The sequence below is a fragment of the Dinoponera quadriceps genome, unplaced genomic scaffold (genome assembly GCF_001313825.1).
Source record: "Dinoponera quadriceps isolate SergipeBrazil2010 unplaced genomic scaffold, ASM131382v1 scaffold2600, whole genome shotgun sequence".
NCBI classification, from domain to species: Eukaryota; Metazoa; Arthropoda; class Insecta; order Hymenoptera; family Formicidae; genus Dinoponera; species Dinoponera quadriceps.
The window spans coordinates 1,931,968-1,953,798 of record NW_014556795.1 but is presented as its reverse complement, the minus strand read 5'-3'; the positions used below and the strand labels follow the sequence as shown (position 1 = coordinate 1,953,798).

General features: G+C 43.4%; 2 protein-coding genes across 8 annotated transcripts in view; one reads left to right on the top strand and one right to left on the bottom strand.

Moving 5' to 3' along the window:
• Positions 1–21,831, top strand: part of LOC106748176 — an 83,761-nt gene that overhangs the window by 9,791 nt on the left and 52,139 nt on the right. Inside the window, exon 1 of one of the 2 annotated variants that reach the window (XM_014626429.1) lies at positions 17,335–18,671. The exons of the other annotated variant lie outside the window; for it this stretch is intronic. The gene's annotated coding sequence lies outside the window, so the exon portion shown is untranslated. Of the gene's footprint in view, positions 1–17,334; positions 18,672–21,831 lie in introns of those variants that run through there. 2 annotated transcript variants of the gene reach the window in all.
• Positions 480–21,736, bottom strand: LOC106748174 (negative regulator of reactive oxygen species). 6 transcript variants are annotated; one of them, XM_014626423.1, is made up of 10 exons: positions 8,228–8,401; positions 7,437–7,717; positions 6,460–6,757; positions 5,582–5,910; positions 4,105–4,688; positions 3,394–3,736; positions 2,939–3,304; positions 2,217–2,390; positions 1,933–2,140; positions 480–1,586 (listed from the first exon to the last, which is right to left on the bottom strand). In XM_014626423.1, exons 3-10 carry the CDS (start codon positions 6,742–6,744, stop codon positions 1,191–1,193), a joined length of 2,685 nt encoding a protein of 894 aa, XP_014481909.1. In that variant the 5' UTR covers positions 6,745–6,757; positions 7,437–7,717; positions 8,228–8,401; the 3' UTR covers positions 480–1,190. The 6 variants fall into 6 exon arrangements, with proteins under 6 accessions (XP_014481909.1, XP_014481911.1, XP_014481910.1 ...); XM_014626425.1 differs by having other exon boundaries at positions 7,437–7,651; XM_014626424.1 differs by having other exon boundaries at positions 8,237–8,401.

Genomic DNA, 21,831 nt, shown 5'->3' with positions numbered 1-21,831 from the left:
AAATGTTAGTTCTTATATGTTCCGAAAAATTCCTCTTAATCAGAGAAGAAATAAGACTATTTTGTTTTAATTAAAATTGTTATTATATTAAAACGTATTTATCGTATTTACACANGATATAGTAATATATATATGTAAACAATATATGTAAGTCATATACGTAACTTTTCGTATCTTCGTCGGGTGAGAAAATTGTCACCATAATTAAAAACTATTGACTTACGTATACTGTTTACATATATATTACTATTACTTACGTTACGTATATGACTTACATATATTGTTTACATATATATATTACTATATCAGATATCGTATTGACAAACCAGTTTCGTTTGAACCTTTACATCCATTATACACGATTTCTCTCATTTCTCCATCACCGATTACCTACCAACATATTTTCGCCAAATTATTACGATATCAATGTTATCGTAAAATTTTCGCTTAAATTGATCTATTTATTCGATTAGATTTAATCCTAGGCAGTACTATTTTTCTTTATTTTACACCTCGAAATTTGTCGCCTGCGCTTTTTTATCGCTGTGTAAGCTCCAGTTTGATAAATAATAAGTACTTCGTTAGAATTTATCGATACTTTATACTTTTAACGTGTGCTCCAATTTTTTACTATCATAGTATAAAAAAGTCTACTCAAGAACGAAGTATAAAATAGCACTGCACTTTACATTTAGGTTATCGAAGATGTCGATTAACGCCTTAACAAACACTTATTAATCGCATTGCTTGTGTGTAAATCTTTCGAGAACGAAAATGTAAAAATCTAAAGAACATGCATTTTTACAGTTCACATACGTTGCTACAAGCTCGAATTAAATGCTTATAATTGTTTCAATGCTTTTACTAATTATCTCTCTCTCTCTCTCTCTCTCTGTGTTTCTCGATGTCCTTTTTACGGAAAGAATGGAGAAGACAAATTTGTTGATCACGCGTATCGTGAAATGCGAGTAAATAGAGGCCACTTAAATCGTTTCAATTGGAGGCAGCAATGAACACACGTCTTCTCGAAAGTGACTCGTTGACCAATCGGCCTCATAATGCATATATTAACAGTCCAACAAATTTCTCTTAATTTGCAAAAGCCACGAAAAGTCTTCAGTGACCCGTATCACGACCAATCGTAGGTCACCTGCTCTAATTAATTACTTAATTACTCGAGAAAACGGGTTCTATACACTCTCTGGCACGATTTTGTCATAATGGAAGGTACTGCTCGAGTAGAAGCTACCACGTTTCGGCATGTGCGGTGTTGCTATCTCCTCCTGCAGGGGTTTGTACACCAAGCCGCAGTTCTTGTTGTCGACCAGACCTTGACGAAGGATCATAGGTGGCCTGAGGACAGGACCTCGTCCTCGTCTCTTCGCCAAGCAGAGAGCGACGTGCGCTGTCAATAGCAGGAGGGCTAAAGTGAGGAGGATGATTGTGATGGACATCCACAGGCCACCGTTGTGCCAAGTATGATATTTCGTGGTAACCGCGAAGTCTTCATCGTACACGTGATCTTCCAGCATTCGAGGATTCTCATCCTGTCGCATGCCGTGATCCATGTCCAGTTTCAAGAGCTTCTGTGACAAACGTGCCCGGTGTTTTATTACGTTATCGTTTCAGTTTTGTTGTCAATTTGCAAGATCGTTAAATGCGCGACGACATCGTCGGAAATTCGAGTGACAGAAATGTGTGACGAAAATAGCTCTCAATCTCTTTCGACCATTGTCGCATTAACGAAATAGTAAGCACTCACTGATGTCAAATATTACTGATATAAGATATTACTGATTTATAATAATATGATAATGATAATTTTTCCGATTTAATCGGAAACATTTTCATTCTGATTCACTTTAAGAGAGTACGGATCTTAAGTTGAAAAGGAAGGAAATAATAAATTCCCTGTGCGTGTCGTTATTTCACCTCGGCTTGGTCGAGCTCCTGTCTCAACAGAGACTCGGTGTCCTCGTGATCGATGTTCAAGAGAATATCCTGCTCTTTCTTGGCGGGGAATCGTCTGGGCGGCGGGCCGTCCTCTATTCCATCGCAAACTGTCTTCGCCAGATCCGTCCATTCACTGATGCCCGTTGACTCAGTGTCGTCTTCGGTATTGGAGAAGTCATTGTAGCTCCTAAGATGTCGCGGAATGTTAAAAGAAATCTTTCGTGACACACATGTACAAACTGGAGAAACGAGAAAGTATCTACTTGATTGACTCCGTCGGACTGACGCCACGATCGGTGAGCCACTGCACAGCCTCGTTGAATTCGTTGTCACAATCCATCGGATTGTGCGACAAGTCCAGACCGATGAGTTTCGGCATGGCGTTCAGTTCCTCCACGGTAATCCGTCGCAGCAGGTTATCACGAACCGACAGGAATCTGAAGAGAAAAGATAATACAGTTGAAGTGTTCATATTTAAAAACTAAAACGATAAGACTGTGTTTAGAGTTAGGTACGTGTCCAGGCATTGGTACTTTTACCTTATGACATTTCACCTCGTATCTGTAATTTCTTTTGTTGAACCATCAGCTAACTTATTTATCTAGCCATTACCCAGTCACTAGGAGAAAGCGTTACATTACTGACTAATAGCGACGTTAGATACAGATTTAAACGACCACGAGATTCAATTTCTACTAAGATGCAACCGAGTTTTTATCTGGCCCGGGCAAATGGAAAATTCAGTTGCAACCCAAACAGCACACGATATCCCATAGACGTTCAATGGATGTCCTATGGACATCTTTAGAACATCGGGACATCCTCAGGACGTCCCTAGGAGATCCGTGCTGTCTGGGAATTCTCTCTTCCGTGCGGTTTGCGGCGGCGAACTAATTCTGTCGAGTAAAGACTTCGATATCTCCCCGAGTATTCAGCGTGTCTAACGGAATGGGAACGTTCTTGAAATTGACAACGCGATTCTTACCGGAGGCTTTTCAATGGCTCCCTAGCTTCGTTCCACACTCGCTCGAGACCGCACCGACTCACGTCCAGCTTGAAGATTATCGGTGTCTTGAGGAAGGGCGTTACTTGCAAAGTTCTCAACGGATTGCCAGCGAGATTAATCCTGCCCAGGCTCTCGGCACCGTGGAACATCTCGGGCTGGAGAGTCGAGATCATATTGTCGGAAAGGTCCAGCTCTCGGAGAGACGAGAGTTGGCTCAGGAGCCCATCGGGCAAACCTTGCAGTTGGTTCCTCGCGAGTATCAGCCGATTCAGCGCTGGCATTTCGTCGAATGTTTCTGGTTGAATGTACTTCAGACCGCAATTTGCGCACTCGAAGCGGAAGATGCTGTTGGACAGAGATAATTATTGTATGAAAAAGAAATGACGTACTTGTTATCGAGATATATCGTATTTACATTATTGTCGTGATATTACCTAAACGTATCGTACTTCAAGCCGGAAGTCTTGAAGACCGGCAGCACTTGTAGAGCGGGATTGTCGTTCATCAGCAGAACCTGCAGTCTTGAATTGGCTCTGAAGTGATGCTCCGTTATCGAGGAGATATTGTTATCGCTGATATCAACGTATATCAATTGATCAAGATGGCTGAAAGCGTGCGGATGGATCCTTTTCAAATTGTTCGACTTGACGTACAGTTGATCCAACAGCGGTACGCCTTCTAAGTCCTCTTTAGCGATTGTCCTGATTCGGTTCTTCGATGCGTCGAGTAACGTCAGTTTCGAGGCTTTTATCATGGCCAACGTCGACAGATTATTTCCTAAGCAAAAACAATTGTTTTCTATTGCATTAATCGCTCCTAAGGCTGGTGACGCGTGTGATACTTATTTTTAACTTAAGTCCGCCCGAAGTCGAACTTTTAGTTCTGCATTAAGTCTGTTTAGTTCTACGTCAAGCCTTCAAAGGTCGTCTATTGTGCTCCTTTGATGCTGCAAATGGGAAGTTATTTACGTTTTTACACTTGAAGACTTAATGCCAACACAAATCTCCAATTGATATCCTAAAGATGTCCGGAAGATGTCCCTAAGGACGTCCATCGGATAAAGTGTGCCGTATGGGTGTAGAACTAAGTAGATTTAATACAGGACCGAAATTTTCACTCCGGCGGCCTCGATACTTCGTTCTTACCAGACATGCGAAGAATCTGCACCATCGTGTTATCGAAGAGATTCGGCGTGATTTCATCCAGCAAATTTTCCGAGAGGTTGATCTCCACAAGCGCATTCAGCTGGTCGAAGGTCGCGGACTCGATCTCCCTCAGCCAGTTGCCGCGCAGATTGACGTAACCGAGGCTCTGCATTTTCGAGAAGGCGGTGCGCTTCAGTCGCAGCAGGCCGTTGTTCGAGAAGTCGAAGTCGGTGACGGAAGACGCGTGCAGCAAGTAATGCTTCGCTCCCTTCATGTCTTGCGTGTGCTTGAGCGGGTTGTCGGCGATCGTGAGCAGGCTGAGCTGCGTGTTGTTCTGGAACGTGTTCGGATGAACATCGTGGAGGCCGTTGCGCGTCAAATTCACGGCGAACAAGTACGTGATGCCGTTGAAAGCCGTGCGGTCTAACTCGACTATGCGCGTATCGACGATGTTGATTGATTCCAACTGCTGAAGACCGCGGGCTCGCAGCGCGTTCGGCCCGAGCCGGATCTCGCCAGCTTTCTCGATTCGCAAATGGGCGATGCCCGGCATGAAGGTCTGATCCTCCACCAGCTTGGTGCATCTACGGACAAGGATCGGGTGAAAATATATCCGGCTGTTGCAAAGATTAGTCGAGCCGTGATCGATGAATTTCTCATGGAAATGATGCTTACGATTAAGCATACACTGGAAGGAAAACAGCGCCACGTTCAAGTAAATATCTGCTAAAAGGAGTGTTGGAGTTAACTATTTTACTTGGATTAACTAAATATTACTTTTTAACACGTATTTCCACCCGGAAACTTATTTATGCAATTTCCAACCTTATGGATTATGTGTAAGGCGTGAAAAAATTACACGAAATTATAATTTCCTTGAAAAATTAGACGAAGGCCGTATAATTTTTTTCCAGGAAATGATATAACATATACGACACGCCGATATCTGATTGCGCGAATAAAAATAATTCCAAAGCCACGGCGTGATTTATCCTAAGATTCCTCGGAATAAGATTTTATTGTCAAAATTAAATGACCGTTATCTATAGCCGAGATTTTAACTTAATAATCTTACGAAAAATCTACAAATATGTGAAAAATTCTCACGTATGCGAGAAATCACCTGCAATTATCGTCGGATGATTACCATTCTTTGATTATCTCGTTTTATCTGTCGCGTGCATCTCCATTACACGCTACACGCGAGCAATGACACCGATGATGTATGTACGGCAGATGAGAGGGAAGGGAGAGGGGGGAGGGGGAGGGAAGTCGGCAAGAATGGGATGTACATTCGATTGCGCGAGGAAAACGTCTTTCCCGTTAAACGTGAAGAAAAATATATGTCGAATTATTGTGCGCGGTCTCAGCACCGGAAACGGTCTATCAGCAGACTCTTCATTTGTGTCACACGCTGCGTGTGTGTCAAGGCACATTATTCCGTTATATAATGATCCGATTAGAAGCTGAGACATACGTTGCGGTCATTGCAGCGGCATATTGTCCGGCGCATTTGCAATGATCAGGGCACTCCATCGTGACTTCCTCCTCGTCATCGATATCCCCGACATCCCCGTCTTCACCGTCGTCGTCATCGTCGTCCTCGTCCTCGTCCATTGTTTCGATATACTCGCCGCTGAGGTCGTCCTCGTAGGGCATGTCGTCGAATTTCTTCTCAGTTTCTATCTTCGCCGCGTCCGCCTTTTCCGTCGTCGACTGGCTCGGCTTCACGGTCGTTTTCTCATGTAAGCTCGCGCGGTCTCTTTGCGCCTCGGCCTTGAATGTTTCCGCCACCTCTTCCTGGATCTGTACGAACGGTTTTGGTCATAATTAAGCGTAGCATTTAAGTGGCACGGTGAAAATCAGTCACACTGACCGCGGCTCGCGGCCGTGTGCCCGACACTTTTTTTTTTCTTTTTCAGTTTACGTTTGACTTAATACGGAACGAGATTTATATCTTATAACGTAGGCGAGTCGGAGTTAACCGTTGCTTGTGACTAATGATTTAATAACGTGTTTTTTTATAAATAGTTTGTAATTCTCATAAGTAAAGGAGAAGGTGACATTATGGTCCCTCATTTGCATTTTGTACAATAACAATACTTTGTCAACAATCGGTATTAAATTTGAAATTGAAAATTAAACTGAACGATTACGTTCGTCAAAGTGTTGTACAATCGATTCTAGATTCAAAGTTATGAACAATTGTTATCTGTCGATTCAATCGATGTTACAGTGTACAATATCGCGCGTTTGCGGAGGAAACTGCGTTTCCTTCGCCACGGAAAGAAACGAATTCGATTAAAGGGACCATAGGAAGTGATTTGTCGCTCTTACCAAAAGGATAATACGTACCTTGTCATCCGCAGCACCCGAAGTATTTTCGTCCAAGGTGCGAATCTCCTGCATCAGTATGTCTTTAACGTTCGTGAAGGGTCTGACATAATCTGATATGAATTTGTTGCTCGATGTCGCAAGTCCATTGGTTGGTGTTGTATGAAAGGGTTTTCTTGTTGTATTATACGAAGGCGACGAGGTCGTTTCGGCCGCCTTCGAGACAGTAAAAATGGTCGTCCTATCATTCCCGGCGGCAGCAACCGCCAGGAGGATTGTCAGCAGCCAGGCTGCCGGAGTCTTCATTTCGTGGCTTATCCTGAAAGTAATCGGGCTTTGTTACTGAATGACAAGGACGTCTCGTGGGATCCGCCCACGCGCAAATTATGTGTCCGCGATATGTGCTTGCCAGTGATTTCCTGGCGCTTGATTAAAGATATCGTCGTTTGTAACGTGCTTCGTCGGAGTTCACTCGGCCGCCATCTATTTGTCGCCGTTACTTTTATTGTAGATTTTTTTTTTTTTACGGCGAGGCAATACTCCGAGATTCTCAAAATGGAGAGACCGAGGGTCGTATCGGGAGATCGGGGGAAGATTGTTATTGGTATAAATAATTATAACTTAATACGACGTCTTATGATTTCTCGTCTGAATATTTCTTTAATTTCGCCTCACTGAAATTATTCTGCTCTTTGTTTCCCGTACTGCATGACTTCGCAGCCGCTGAATCCTGCCATTGAAGCGTCGTTTTTCTTAAACTTTCTTTCCAGAACTGGAAGCTAGATAGATCGCGGGGAATGTCCCATTTCTGGGATACTGTAACTCGAGACTTTTCTCGGCCTCTCCTGAGCAACATCTGGTAACTCGTCTGTTGCTCACAGTGAAGTCTATTGTTCTATTAGATTTTTTGAGACGTTTCTGAACACCGAAGTGAATAACTTGCGAAAAATTGATAATGAATGCCGTTGTTTTATATAGCCGCTCATGCACCGAGTTACCTGGCGTTATGGACGTGTTCGTTCGCACCGTAGCGTCGAATCGAGGATCTATATCAAAGTTCCGAGAGATCGAATGTTATGTCGGGGTGTCACGTTCGTGCTGGCGCAACCAAGTCCACGAACAGAAGCGTAATAGCTTGCTTAGAGATGATATTCCTTCCGGAATCGCTTTGTTCCGCCAAGGTTTCTTCTATCGAATTTCCTGGCCGCCTTTCCTTTTTTATTAATTCCCCCACAAAAGACACAAAAAGTTCTACAACTACATTCTGCGCTACTTATCGCTGAAAAGTGCACTTTTTTTCAACAAGATTTTAATCTGAATTATCAAAGTTGTTCAGCGTCGGAGATTAAAGGAAAAGATAAAGCACAAGAGACGACCCAATAAGCGAGAAACATTAAGCCAATCTTTCGAAACATTGATTCTATACGGATTTTGTAAACATTTTAACATGACACTTCATAAATATTTTTGAACTGTCGCTTGATAATACAATATTCCTAAATATTAAAATGATGGTGTTGAAATATTATTTTTCATGTTTGGGTGAAATATTGTCAACGATGACGTATGCGGCATTAAGAGCTATTTATTTGAAAACGTGTTGCAAAATATCATCGTGATAACGTCGCGTTAATGGCTTCTCGCTTACTGGGAATCGTTTCGTCGGCAGATTTTCCGGATGGACCGATCGGATCGGCGAAATCGACATTGAGAGATGCGCGCCGATGGTGATAGGAAAAAGAGTGAAACTTCGCCGACGGAGCGGAGACGCAACAGTCAGTTGGTTTACTTGGTTTACTTCGATAAGCGTCCCCGGTCGTTGGAAAACGCGAGATCCCCTCGTAGAGTACGCCGTGTTTTCACGAAGCTCCGCGCCTTCCGAACACTTTATTAATCGCCGCGATACCGGAGAGCGAGGCATGAGTCGGCGAAATTCGGCGGATTGACGTAACCGTACGCAAGAATGTACCTTCGCGGCAGTGCCACTCGGAAGGCCGTATCGGCGGGCCCGAGGTGGCAATTTAAACCTCGCCCCGCTCTCGCGACATCAGAGACTTTAACGTGCTGCGACCGGTGCAACGTTGCCCGCGTTACTGCACAACGTTACCGCGCCCCACCTACAGCCAGGCTGACGTTAGATAACCGTGACGATTTGCAGAGACCGGCGCGACTTCTGGCACGTACGTGAATAGATCGCACGTTGCGCATTTTCCTCGACGGGCGGAGACAGACAGGGATGAAAACGCGGCGCGACGCCTGCCGAATTGCGAGAGACGTTGAACAACAACAACAAAATATATACGTATAGATGGAAAGTGGCGAACACACGGCGGTTTACGGCCGGAGATGATGATCACTGCCGTTACGGTTAACATTTGCGCATGTTGCGCAATATTTTGTACAGAAGCTTTCCTGACAGACAGTTTTGTACAATACTTGTCAATATTTTTCGATTTGTTTTGCGGCTAAAACAACACGTGTTCATGAAATTCGAAACTGAAATATCAATCATTCCACCACCGCGCTAATCTCTTGATATCGTTATTTTTTTTTTCTTGAGACTACAAGTTTAATTGGTGCAGCTTAGAATTAATGTTTAATATATAATGTTTAATATATAATGACTTTTTCTCGGAAACAATTTTTCCTTAATATTTTTAAAAGAACGATTATCCGCACGCACTTGGTTCCTTTCTTTTAACTTTTTTTCGAAAAAGATAATTTTTTATAGATTGTTGTTACGTGTAACATTTGCGCAACATGTGGAAATCTTATGCAATATTGCTTCGATACGTCCGAGATTCAAGAGTGACGCGGGAAACAGTTCGAAGTTTTATAGAATATTAATATATCAGATTGTTCGTACGTGGATCACGATTCCATATCGTGTTTACAATAGGCGTTATCATCGTACTATCGTGTATTTTTAATCGCGCGATAAAACCTGTATTTTTTTCGCGCGTACAGGTGAGTCCAAATTCCTTCATTAGTGTTAAACTTAAATATAGCAAATACGTAATACGTAATACGTCAAATTGCGCAGAGAGAAGAAGTGATTATTATGTTAATTGTTATGATAATAATAATCAACCCTAACGCGCGCGATAACTTTATCCTGGCTAATAATATTATTTCTCTGTATAGCGACTTTTAGTCAGTAGCAGAAGACGACGAGAAAATCTGTTTGCACCGGTTACTAACATATTTGGTCGTTAACGTGGGAAGAACAACTTCCCTACGCGATGTGAAGGGAGATTATTATTTCAGAAGTCGAATAGCTGCCGCGTGGAATTTCGCCACTTTGTAATATCGTAGAAGAATTAGCCGAAGAATTAGTCGAATTTTTGGAATAATTGACGATATTATTTATTAATTTTCTGAATAGACACTTGAATCTTCATAGCGTAAATAAACATTAAAATTCTAGCTCTATTATTTTGTGAATTTGTTTGTATAACCTGCAAATTCGATTCGTTGATGCTTGTCCTTTACTGGTCGACGGCTTTTTTTTATCAGTCACGTTTTCTTTATCAGACTTAGAAATACTCAGAGATCATCAGTTCCCCGATCGAATGCTTTTATCGATATGATTCTTGGTCTCGCTTGTCCAGACGGTAGAATTATTATCAAGTCGACTGAAAACCTATCTGACGAAATACTGTATAGTGAGAAGTTCAATCGGAAATTCTTCTAGCATGGGAATGAATTTTAACTTCGACATAGAATTTGCAACGTGTATATTATCATTAATACACGGAGAAAAAATAATTCGATTCGTGCAACTGTCTTTCGATTGTCCGGGAACTAAATGAAAATACCCGATTGTAGAAACAGAAATATTCCGGCAGGATATTTCTATTCAGTCCATTATTCTCAGTTACCTCGACTGAATTTTAACACAGCGGAATATTCAAGCGAATTTTTTCGATTGCGATAACAGAGATATCGTTTCTCGTCACCGAGTTTTCGTCTGGTCTTCGCTCTGTTACAAACTCAGATTTTTTCCGCGTAGAAGAAGCAAATCTCGAATATCGTTCTGATGCAACTTTGTAAAAGTTTTATTGTTACGTAATAGAAGAATTAGTTTTAATAGAGCGCCCCGTCTTTCTAGTTTAGGATAATTATATCATAGAACGCCAGATTTTCATTAGCGATATTAAGGGGCTTCTATGCGAAGTTATTATTTACCAAAGAAAATACTTTCCTATAACTTTATTTAACTATTTAAGTAATAAATGTCACTTTTGAGTGAAATTAAGACAAATATATACACAATATTACAAACATGGAGATACTATTTATTTCTTATTGTTCTTATTAATGCTTCATTTAAACATTAGTTGAGTTAATAGTGGTGCATATACAATAGAAAATGACATGTAAATATTTAAACATGTGTATACGTACATATATCGTAAGCATTATTATAATGTGTAAATGCCACCTCTCAACACGTGTGACACATCCGACGCGTTCTTCGCGCAGCATCTCAATTCTTCTCTGTCTTCTCGGCTGATCCGACGGAAGACGGATGGATCATCATCGATCGCGCGTTAATTTCCCGAGCGGGGATTTACGCGCGTCGTCGTCGCGAGAATTCACGTGTACTTGTCACGCGCGTTCCTTCATCGCAAACAATCTCTCGGCGCGGCCGAGAGATGCAAATGCGAGGGATCGAGGAATGGCTGTATCACTTGTGCGTACCTCCTACGTAAGAAACACGGCCGCGGTATGCGGTATCGACGACGGATCGTCGCGCGTACGACGATGCTGAAATGCTGGAATCGGTTTCCAGATATTTCCCCGCGTGTTGCGAACGCAGACCAGTTCCGAGCGGGGTTCTCTCGGCGTAACGGCGGCGACATTAGAATTGCAATCGGGGCGACTGCAGTGGGATAAGTTATTCGCGGACCGGACGACATCTCCGCTCGTATTTGCGAAGGAAAAACGCGCGTACCGATATTTCATCCTCCCCCGGAGGGATTTACAACGCGAGTAATCAACATCGCTGCGCAGTAGTCACCCGAGATATCTCTCGGCTGCGGATGACAACGGAGAAGAGTTACCTTACGCCGATACCCTGCTTTATTATCGTACCCGGCGTGAAACGAACCACGATCAGCGAAAATTGTTCGATATTCATTCGCTCAATTGCACGATGATTTCTTGGAATCAGACCGGATTGAAAGACAGAGAGAGAGAGAGAGAGAGAGGCGGGTACCTTGCTCTCGTTGAATTAGAACGACATTCTAAATAACGACCGGTCAATCAAGAGTAATTTTTGCGGCTTGATCGAATTGTCCTTACGCTTGATGTTTACGTCAAAAGATAATAATGTTTCCTAGAGCTCTGCCTTGGATCAGAGTTCGCGGAGTCCTTTAGAATTAACGAAATATCAGGCTGACGTCGTTCGGTCGTATCTAGGAAGATCTATCTTCTTTTTTGTTCTTTTTTTTTCGTTTAGAACCACGCAGCCATACGGAGCGGTTTTTTGTCGGCGGGATCGAGGAATTTCCTCCAAAAAATATCGGCCCTTGACTGTTGTTAGCTGGTCGTTAGTGGGAGAGCTCCTGAAGCTTCACAAATGTGCGCGCTCGTGTGTGTGATTGTGGATTTAAAACGCGGAAGATAACGTTGGGCCCGCGAGTTCCAGCTGGTGCCTTTGTTCGATCCTTGAAAGATAGCTCGGCGAGTTTTGGGCCTGGTAAAGTTACTTGCTCGGAGGCAAAGCAAGTGCAGGTGGCCAGCCCCACCCTTTGAGTCCCAGATTGCCAGCGGGTCCAGCGAGAGAGAGGAGGCCGACTCGATTCGAAAGAGGTCCCCAATCATCTCGCTCATTTTTCGAGCGATACAGCGGGCTACCTAGATTACTAGAATCCATCGTATAATACCGTCAGTGATGTCGAATCGATTGTCACGAGCGGATTCGTGACGTCGCGAGGAAACGTTAAGTCAAGCTGAATGGCAAAACAGTGCCCTGAACGAAATCTCAGCTACAATGCTGCTTTTATTTCGTACTGTGTAAAGAAAATATTGTATCATATATTATATATTTGAATGGATACATTTTTCAAGAAATTCCCCACTACGTCTTCTTTACGTAAAATATTTGAGGTAAAGCATTTAATTTACCGGTTTATCGCATCCTCCTTGCCGCGACAAGATAAAAGGTAATTACACGTCAGTTTGCGCGCGTGTGATGCAATTACTGGAAGGAAACTATGCCGCATTGGCGTCATAGATTCCTTTCCCCATAACAATTATTAACGAGGGGGAATTCTGGAGGGGAAATTTTCAAAATTGCGACACGGTTATTAGAAGTTAATCTGCGGTTTAATTTTAGACGCGGAAACTCCAGCGACGCGCGAACAAGAAAACATCGATGCCGAAGCGCGATGTTTCCACGGTGTAGAAATTTTCGCGGATATTAACACCTTTAATCGAACGTCGACATTCCATCGAGTGTACGCGAGCGCACGCACACGACACACGCTTCGTACGCACGTGTCCTCGAGAAGAGGCCCGGCTTGCTTTCCGAATAGGAGTTGCGCGATCATTCTGTCGCTCGGCTCGTCGTCGTGAACGATCGTGATTCATTCGAGAATGATAAACACATGGGCGCGTCCTAAATCTGCTGTCCTTTGACACAATACGTGCGTGTGAATTCGAGATAATACACGTTACGAATGTGTGGGCGAATCGTGCGTTTTTGGGGACGTAATTTAGGAAATGAAACTGGATGGTTGTGGAAACACGGTCGAAAAAAATGATTAAAAAACTCGTATTACGTATCTGCGTCATTGCGCAAACAAGTACGTCATTGTCTCATCCGTTAAAAAAAATTCAGTTTCTTTTTACAGTCGATTTTTTTTTTAATGCAATTTTAGCAATTAAAGTTGTTTGCCACCTCTGCCTCGGACGAACGATATTATTTAGATGAAAATTTGTTTTGTTCAGTCATCTTATGTTCCTGATTGATAAAAATATATGAAGATGATTGAAAACAGCTATTGCGAATAATAAGCGACGATATAACAAGAATAAATTATTTGATTGCCGCGTTAACGGTTCGTATTTCGAGAAAATGTTTCGTCGACAGTGTAATTTAAGAAATCTGCTGATCTTGCGTTAGAAACCGTAGGAGTTGCGTGGAATGTTGGCGCGTCTATCGCGAACGCATGTACAATTCGAATGCCTTACGCATACTTGCACGCGTATGTGACTATTAATTATTATCAACAGTTCCCGTTGCGAAGTATTCAGTCGGGTAGTCGCAGAGGTACACGTGGCTTTAATTTGAAGGAAAGTGTCGAGTGAGGAGGAACATTCCTTTCGTTCAGAGTCCACTTTTTCGAGACAACCGATATCGTATTTTCTTCCCGCGACTCTACGTCCCCGTTTCGTCGTGCAAATATTTTCGCATTGTAATTGGAACTTACGCAATGCGTGGACGTCGTGGCTACTGCTAACTCGAAAGCCACTAACGGATTGCGCGTCTAGTCTCTTCGGTTCGATAGTTAATACGCGAAGTTGGTGTCAAGTACAGAGCAGACACGACATACGGATATTTGGTTTTTTTAATTTAACCCGATTATTCCATTCGCTTCTCGCGTGTATTTATTGTGTCTGAATTTCAACGAGTATCTTTACGTTCTAGTATGGTTTTAAGTAAATGCATTTCTTTTTGGCATCGTGCAAGAAATGCGAAATTTAAAAAAATGTTAAGATCGACAGCGAAATTATCTTCCTTCCAGGAATAAAAATAGATTTTTTTTTAAATATATCCGAATGAAACGACAGGCTAAATTTCACCCTTTCGCCATGATAAATGTCATCATCATTGAGAGCTCCTCAACGTAAAAGATGCGTATTGATGAGACATTAGATAGCTTGCTTTGTACACTATAATCGCATATTTGTGTAATGCATTCAAGACATTGCGTGCTTGAGCAACACGTAGCGAAATAACTCATTAATCTCGCATATATACCTTCAAGTGCTAACCTTTTCGAAGAACTCCGCAACTTCCTTTTTATCACGAAAGATATCTTAGGGCCTTATCTTGCCATGTTATCGGTATATTTATCTCTCGTGCTCTGTACTCGAAGAGCATATTTATTTTGTCTCAGGTTGTGCTATTGCCCGTTGCACCGTTTAGCGAACAACGTGCAGAATAGCTGCAAAACGAAGAGCGAAGTTGCGCGTACGTTATTTTTTCAGATTCCTCCTAGGATGTGAATTGTTCACTTAAAAATAGAAGCCGTAAGCTCTAGTTAAATATATGCACAGGACGTCACGATACCCTTTTATTTTTCGTCATTTACAACATCAGTCGATTTGGAGTAAAAATCGACTACGTAGTGAAAATTTATTCAAAGAGCGTCAATCTTCTCTGCAATTTCGAGATTTTCCTACACCTTGAATTGAGACTTTGCTGCGAAAGAAACCGAATCCGTGTACATTTAGCGCAGGATTCTAATTCTGAGAAGTTACACAATATTCAGTATGCAATTTATTATGTGTGGGTGCAAAGTCCGCGGTTTTTCTACAAAAATTTCCTCTTTTCCAAGACTACCCGGTAACTTCATTTTCTCTCACGGTTCTACTTCCGATGTTCTCGGACAACGTCAATGTCCCCGGAGAATTAATAATCGTGTCGAACTACTTTTTTATTAATTCCATAAAGGTTCGCGAGTGAACCTTCCTCGAAAGTGTCTCTAGTCGCAATTAATTCGCCGCATCTGCGGATTTAATTCGTAGAAACCATCGGCCAATGACGACGACATCTCAGCAGAAGCAATTTGCGCTTCTCTGTATTGTGTGCACTTTTCTTTCTTGTGTCAGTGACCGTGATCAGTGGCTCTCTCTCTCTCTCTCTCTCTCCCTCACTCCGGAGGTCAATCCGCGTCGTTGACCTTTTGGTTCCTCTCGTGATTCGGAAGAAGGGACGGAGGAAGCCTGGAGGAAGAGCAATGGGTGTGTGTGTGTGTGTACGCGTGGACGATACCGCCGCACGTCTATCGATACTTCGTATTCGATACAGACGAGCGACACGAGGCTGTCCAGTCGTTGTTTATGAATAAAGCGGTACCAAGGACAAAAGATACATATTAAATACGACTCGTCGAGCGATAATACCTTCATATATGCGGCACGAAACACAGATATAACTGAAAACTTCGTATTTTCACAGGATGCGCCTTACATCGAATGTTTACTTGTACGATTTAATTAGTCGACAAGTCGGTGTCTTTCTTAATAAAAAAAAAAAACACAGACACGTGTCGACCGGCCACCTGTTTGTACATTTCTTTCCGCGGCATCAACATCAAGCATTCGCGTGACAATGCTCGTCATAATCGCGTAATAATCGTAAATAACATTGACACCGACGAATCTGTTAAATCTTTTTAATCAATGTTTAATTAACTCCTGTTAATTATCCGGTATTCGTCCGAACAATGTTTCTCCGGTGTTCGTTCATTATAAACGTGCGTGCTAACGCGCGTGAACGTGTTCATTTATTTGATTCGGTCTCCTCACACTCATAAATCTCTCGTTGGTTGGTTTTTTGCATCAGCGCAAAGCTGACAACTCGTGATGTGATGCAATCTATAGCCATAACCGCCAATTATTTACGCTCACAAACAGTAACAGAGAGCATCGATAACAGGAGTGCATTATTCACGATTTCCCCGACTCTCCTCCCGCGATCTCGTCTGGAGAACCTGAGAGGGCATGAATCCCACCGGGAAAATTTCACTGGCCGGCGCTCGTTTCCATTTTTTTTTAATTTTTTTTCATTTCTGACAAACCGTTTACGTCATTAGCTCTCTGTCACGAAATAATTTTGCCATCAGCCGTCGCTCGTTGTTTCCACGCAATTGCGATAGCAGAATTGACGTCGCTTCCTTCGTGGATTATCAAGAAGCTCAAACGAACTGCGCACCCATGTTGTCAAAACGTCAGCATTATCCCATTACCATCGACCTCGTTACAGCCACGTGGCATTGAGAAATGTCATCGTCTCAGTGCGGTTCATCAAGAGCACGTTCGTCGCCACGCAGCCTTTTTATAGTTGCCGCGCACGTGAATCGACGTGGGTTATCTTCCGGGAACACTGCTTAAGCGCTCTTTGTTAATAACGACTTCTGCAGGACATCCGAGTCCAAGATTGTTCCCCTCATTCGCACATACGCAGAGAAAAAGGTTTCTTTAGATTTTTCGTATTTCTCATTTTATTTGACTAAAATTTGTTACATAGAAACAACATATACGAAATATTATTTGCTTGAGTAAACATTTTATTGTCTCATTCAAGAAAACTCTATTATTTAACGGAAAGTGACGCTATTCATTGAAATAATATCTTTTAACCAGGTAAAATATTAATTGGTCACCATAAATCTAAGTTGCTAAAAATAAAGTTTTATTTTGTTTAAGTAAACGTTCATTTCTGCGAAATAAACCTTATATTTCACAAATAAATCAAGTTTCTTTTTTCTCAGTGTGATGAAAACAAGATACTATGTGTGTCGCTCTAATAACCGCGATATTAATGTGAAATAGCACTTTGTGCCATTCTGAATTACATGGCAGCTATAGATAGCGTCACGGATGACGTATATAATAAAACCAAGACGAATAAGTTAATTGAGAACCGCGACTTCTCGTTTGCACGACACAGCGGAACCAATCCCAACAGGCGGAGAAAATCGTCCATTGCGTCGATTCAACTCGACTCCAGGGTTTGAGAAATGATAATTTTTTAGTGATATCGCCGCGCGGCGTCGTTGCTTCGTACCAGGAACGTATCAGGAAAACTGAAGCTCACTCGGAAAAAAAAATACTCGTATATATATATATATATATATATATAATTTCCATCGATCATATGATTTTTTTTTTCGCCTCGTTCCGGGTATTGAATTTTAATTAGCACCTCCAATCGATATCTATTATATTCTTTCTGCTTTCCTCCGGCGCGCGTTTAAATATATATCGAGTGATTTATTTTTAAATATGGCGCGCTCTCTTTTTCTCTTCGCCTTTCCCGAGGTACTTTGCCCATCGAGCAGAATTCTGAAATCATCGGTGTATAATCGGCGACACGTATTCTCAATAATTTATCTCATTTATCGCGTCGCATTATTCATCGCGCAGATAAAGAGCCCGTTGTCGAGGCGCGTTGCGTGCGTTGGAGCATCGTTTTCCTCTTTCCTTGCCTTTGAATAAGAAGAAAAACAAAAAAAAGGATAGAGAGTGGTACAGAGAACAAGTCGGTACATCTGGTGAACTGGCTCCGCTGCTCGATATTTATGCGTCCGGGATGATCCCTCGAATGAAAGCATCCAGGCGAGCCGAGAATTCTACGTCTAGCGGCGAATAATGGAGTACGGAGACGGCCACTTTGAATTAGATCTCAATTCGTGGACGCTCTACGCAAACGCGTGCTTTGTGCATTCTTCAGATAACACAATTTTCAATGGACTCGAAAATATTCCGAAGAATTCGACCGACGGTGGTCTGAAGGCAGTTATTTCGTTTTCAAATGATCGGTTCCAGAAATGACATTTCTTCTTCGGTTCTTCAGCTAGAAAATTATCACATCTTTCCAACAGCGCTAATGTAAACCTCCCTCCCCCGATGATTTGCCCTTCCTTTCGATTAAATATTTTGATTAATTTCCAATCGACCTTCGTTCAATGGAAATATCACAAATTATCATTCGTGACGAATTTTTGCTGCTAAATATTTTTTTCAGAAAGAAAATCAAACGTCTGTAAAATTGTGCGCATATATTTACAGCGAAACATACATAAAATAACTAAATTATTATGAATATTAAAGGCCAATTATCCACAGTTAAATAACACGCAATTGTTATTATTATTTCAAATGACAAAATGTAACATGATTTAACGTAACATGACGTCCGCTTGATGTCTATTTAATCTACTGGTGGTTGTACAGCAGCACATCATCGCACCTTGACCGTCATTACGCCTGCGCCCGCTTTCACAATTGCGGTCTCCGCGGAGTAGGATGAATCGCGCACTTCTCCCAAGTAAAAATAGATCATCCGGGTGGACATTGACCTTGCTATTGCGTAATAGCGCGATTCGATTCGCCGAGATGCCCGAAATATTATTACAGCCGCCCCGAATTACGCCGCGCGCACATTGTAGTGTGTTAGTTCGAGCATCGAGTGACACATCAGCTTTCGCGTGTAGGTAAGGTTTTGTTTTTCGTTTTTTTTCTTTTTTAACTCGAAGATAAGAATTAAGGAGGCTGTTAAGCTCGGCGTATAGTTATATCGGTGGCAATTAAAAATGCGTAATATAAGAATTTCAAGTCTTTTCTCGTTTTACATTTTTTTCAACTCGAAGATAAGAATTAGGAGGCTTAAAGTCGGCATGCGGTCGCATCAGTGGGGCGATTAGAAATGTATCAAAATAAGAATTTCGAAGCTCATAGTTTTACGTAGAGTGCGTTGCACGGGTAGACTAATATTGAACAGCGCGCAATAAGGTGATTAATACGCCTCTCAGACGCCGGAGAGACGTTAACCTGTTCCTCTCTTACTTATTCGCCGTTTAATCACTCTATGTTAACGCACATGAATACAGAGAGAGAGAGAGAGAGAGAGAGAAGGCGCAGCGATAGGTATTTTACAATCAAATTATTTACACAACCGACTTATCCGTTCCTCTTCGTCCACACTATCATTTGACACTTTTAGACGAGCGAGCGTGTTCGCGCAACTCGATTAATTCGTGCTTTCCCGCGTTCTACCCGTCCACGTTTCGCTATGACTTATTTCAAAGACGTAACGCGGAAAAACGAAAACGAAAAAAAAAAGTGGGAAATAAGGACGCTCGGGGCGCTTTCGAAGCAGCACGCTTCGTTTGCGCGAATAATGGGCACAGTTCGTGGTGGTGCAATTTGCGAAGAATCCGGCGATCTTCACGGCCGGTGTGACGCGGGTGAACTTTAGTAGAAAGTCGTCTCGCGAAAGCCATCATCGGGGCTCGACTTGAAATCCGTATCCGATGATCGACTGGCTGGCTTTCGACGTTCGCGTACACACGACGCCTAAAAATACGCGATGAGGTCACTGTTTACACGCATACGTACGCCGATGGCGCGAGGCGACACAACTAGGAGCGAATTTTCAGCGGCCGTGCGAAGCGAGCAGCGCGAACTCTCCGCGCCGGGGAGAGAATTCCTCGCTGGCGACAATCACGTCGGACGGTATCGTCGCGATCGGAATTTGCATTCCGGTTGCCGACGGTTTCCAGGTCACGTTGGCGCCCGAAGGATAGCATCGGAAATGAGGATGACTCAAGTGCACTTGCAGCTAACCCACCTCGCCGTCAGTCGATCGCGCGCGCCTCGTTCGCCGATCGAAATCCATTCTCGGGTCACTCTGCGGCCCAGAGGTGTTGCCCCCCTCCCCCCTCCCGGCCCCGAACTCCCCCCGCGGTAATTAGTGGGGCTCACAAAGGGATTAATATTCCACGTGCGCTGAGGAAAAGATCTCTTCGAATTCAATCAATTTTGTCGCGAGAGGAAAAACGAATCTCATCATCGGCATCGCTCCAGAGAAACCGATGTTTCCGATCGATCGGTACGATTGTTCGATTTTTCCACGAATATGTGTTTCTATCTCAAATAAAACAATTCACTCGATACGAAAGGTAACTTACTTACGGAGAAATTACTTGCTTCGTCTTACGCACTTATGGCCAATCAATATTTTATCTGGTTAAGAGATATTATTTCAAATAATAGCGTTCCTTCTGTCCAAATAATGGAGTTTTCTCGAATGAGACGGTGAAATTTTTTACCCGAGCAAATCATATTTCGTGTATACGCTGTGTTTCTGTGAAACCAATTTTAGTCAAATGCATAGAAATGCCAAATCTAAAGGAGCCATTTTCTCCGTGCGGAGTCGACGGCTATTACCGGCGCGAAGATTCGCTTCGAGCCGCTTCGCGACTCGTTATCGTTTATTGATGTAATGACGCAGTCTCGCATTGTCTGCCATTGTCAGGATTGTCGTCGATGACGTTGCGTCCGATGATCATCGGAGTTTCAGGACAGGGCTGGAAACTTCGTAACAGCCTCCGTTGGTGAGAATTGCGACGTGTCGACGGAGAAGACGTCGAAAAGTTTTTCTATCGAGTTCCATCAACTTCCTCACACCTGGATATTGACTGATCCTGGGAATTTGACTTTTCTCTTCAGGCTAGGTTAGTGTCCTCCGTGTGTGTGCGCGCAGCTACAACTCTCTCTCTCTCTCTCTGGGGCGGTCCCGATATTTACGGAATTCCGAGCGTTTTTTTGCGAAACTGTTATCCAAGTATGCTACGAGTACTTTTCCGTAGGTGAGAAAAGCGCAAGCCGGTAAGAAAGTCGCGGAAAAGCACGGCCTTGGGACTTTTCATACGTGCATGCGTACTCGATTCTACCTCCGACGTGCGTCAAAGATATGAAAAAAAAATGAGCGAGTAAAAACGCGCGTCGAGGAACGTGTCGGAACCGATTCTGGCACACCGAGGCGCTCGCAGTCGCAAAGATGAGTGTGAGAGGAAACGAGAGGAGAAGAGAGCGGGAGACGCGAATTCTGAATAAAGAGGAGAAGACATTGTCGGCGTTTACGATCGCCGTATTGACGTGAAAACGGTAAATCCGACGACGAGCGGCGAGCGAAACACAGCAGGTGCGGCGAGCGTGCACGGTGTAGAAAGAAAACTCATGCCGTGATAAGATAAGCCGAGCGATCAGGCAACGTCACATCCGCGTGTCGAAGACACCTCCTCGAGGTCGAGCGAGGTCGTCGGAGCCATTTTGACGAAGAGACCGATCGGCTAGTTCGACCATCGATCTCTCGCCGCGTCTGAGGGGAGTCTCCGCGATCGGTCTCTCGCGCGATCGCACTCACCTGGCTCGCCGAGCTTGGCGTGGTGACGTTTCAGCGACGACGACGACGTACACTTGCAAACGCGCACAGCTTGTAGGAACCCTCGTTATTCCAACGACGGGCTTTTTGAACTAAGCTCGAGAGGAGCCAACTATTCCCCGAGAGGCGCGATGGGCGCCGAGCGTGGGGCCTCAGGGTCGGCCGCGCCGATTGGTCGACCGGTCCCCGGTCGGTGGAAGGTCCGCAGGTAAAAATTGTGCTGACAGGTGAGCACAGGCACGCCACCTGGCAGAAGCCCGTGTTCTCTCTCTCACGTGGGACGAGAGAGCGCTTGGAGAACGCTTCGAGGCTGCCGATCGACTGCGTGGGTGTCGACGCGGGAGCGAGTGGCTGCGCTCGGCCAGAAGGAAGTGCGTGGAAACGAGAGAACGACGCGGGATGATGAGAACGGGGATGGTGGGACCGAG

Excerpts from the sequence above, each read along its gene's own strand:
- LOC106748174 (XM_014626421.1), bottom strand. The coding sequence starts at position 6,744 with ATGAAGACTCCGGCAGCCTGGCTGCTGACAATCCTCCTGGCGGTTGCT. Across the intron at positions 5,911-6,459 it reads CGGGTGCTGCGGATGACAAG|ATCCAGGAAGAGGTGGCGGA; the intron begins GTACGTATTATC and ends CCGTTCGTACAG. Across the intron at positions 3,737-4,104 it reads GCAGATTCTTCGCATGTCTG|GAAATAATCTGTCGACGTTG; the intron begins GTAAGAACGAAG and ends GTTTTTGCTTAG.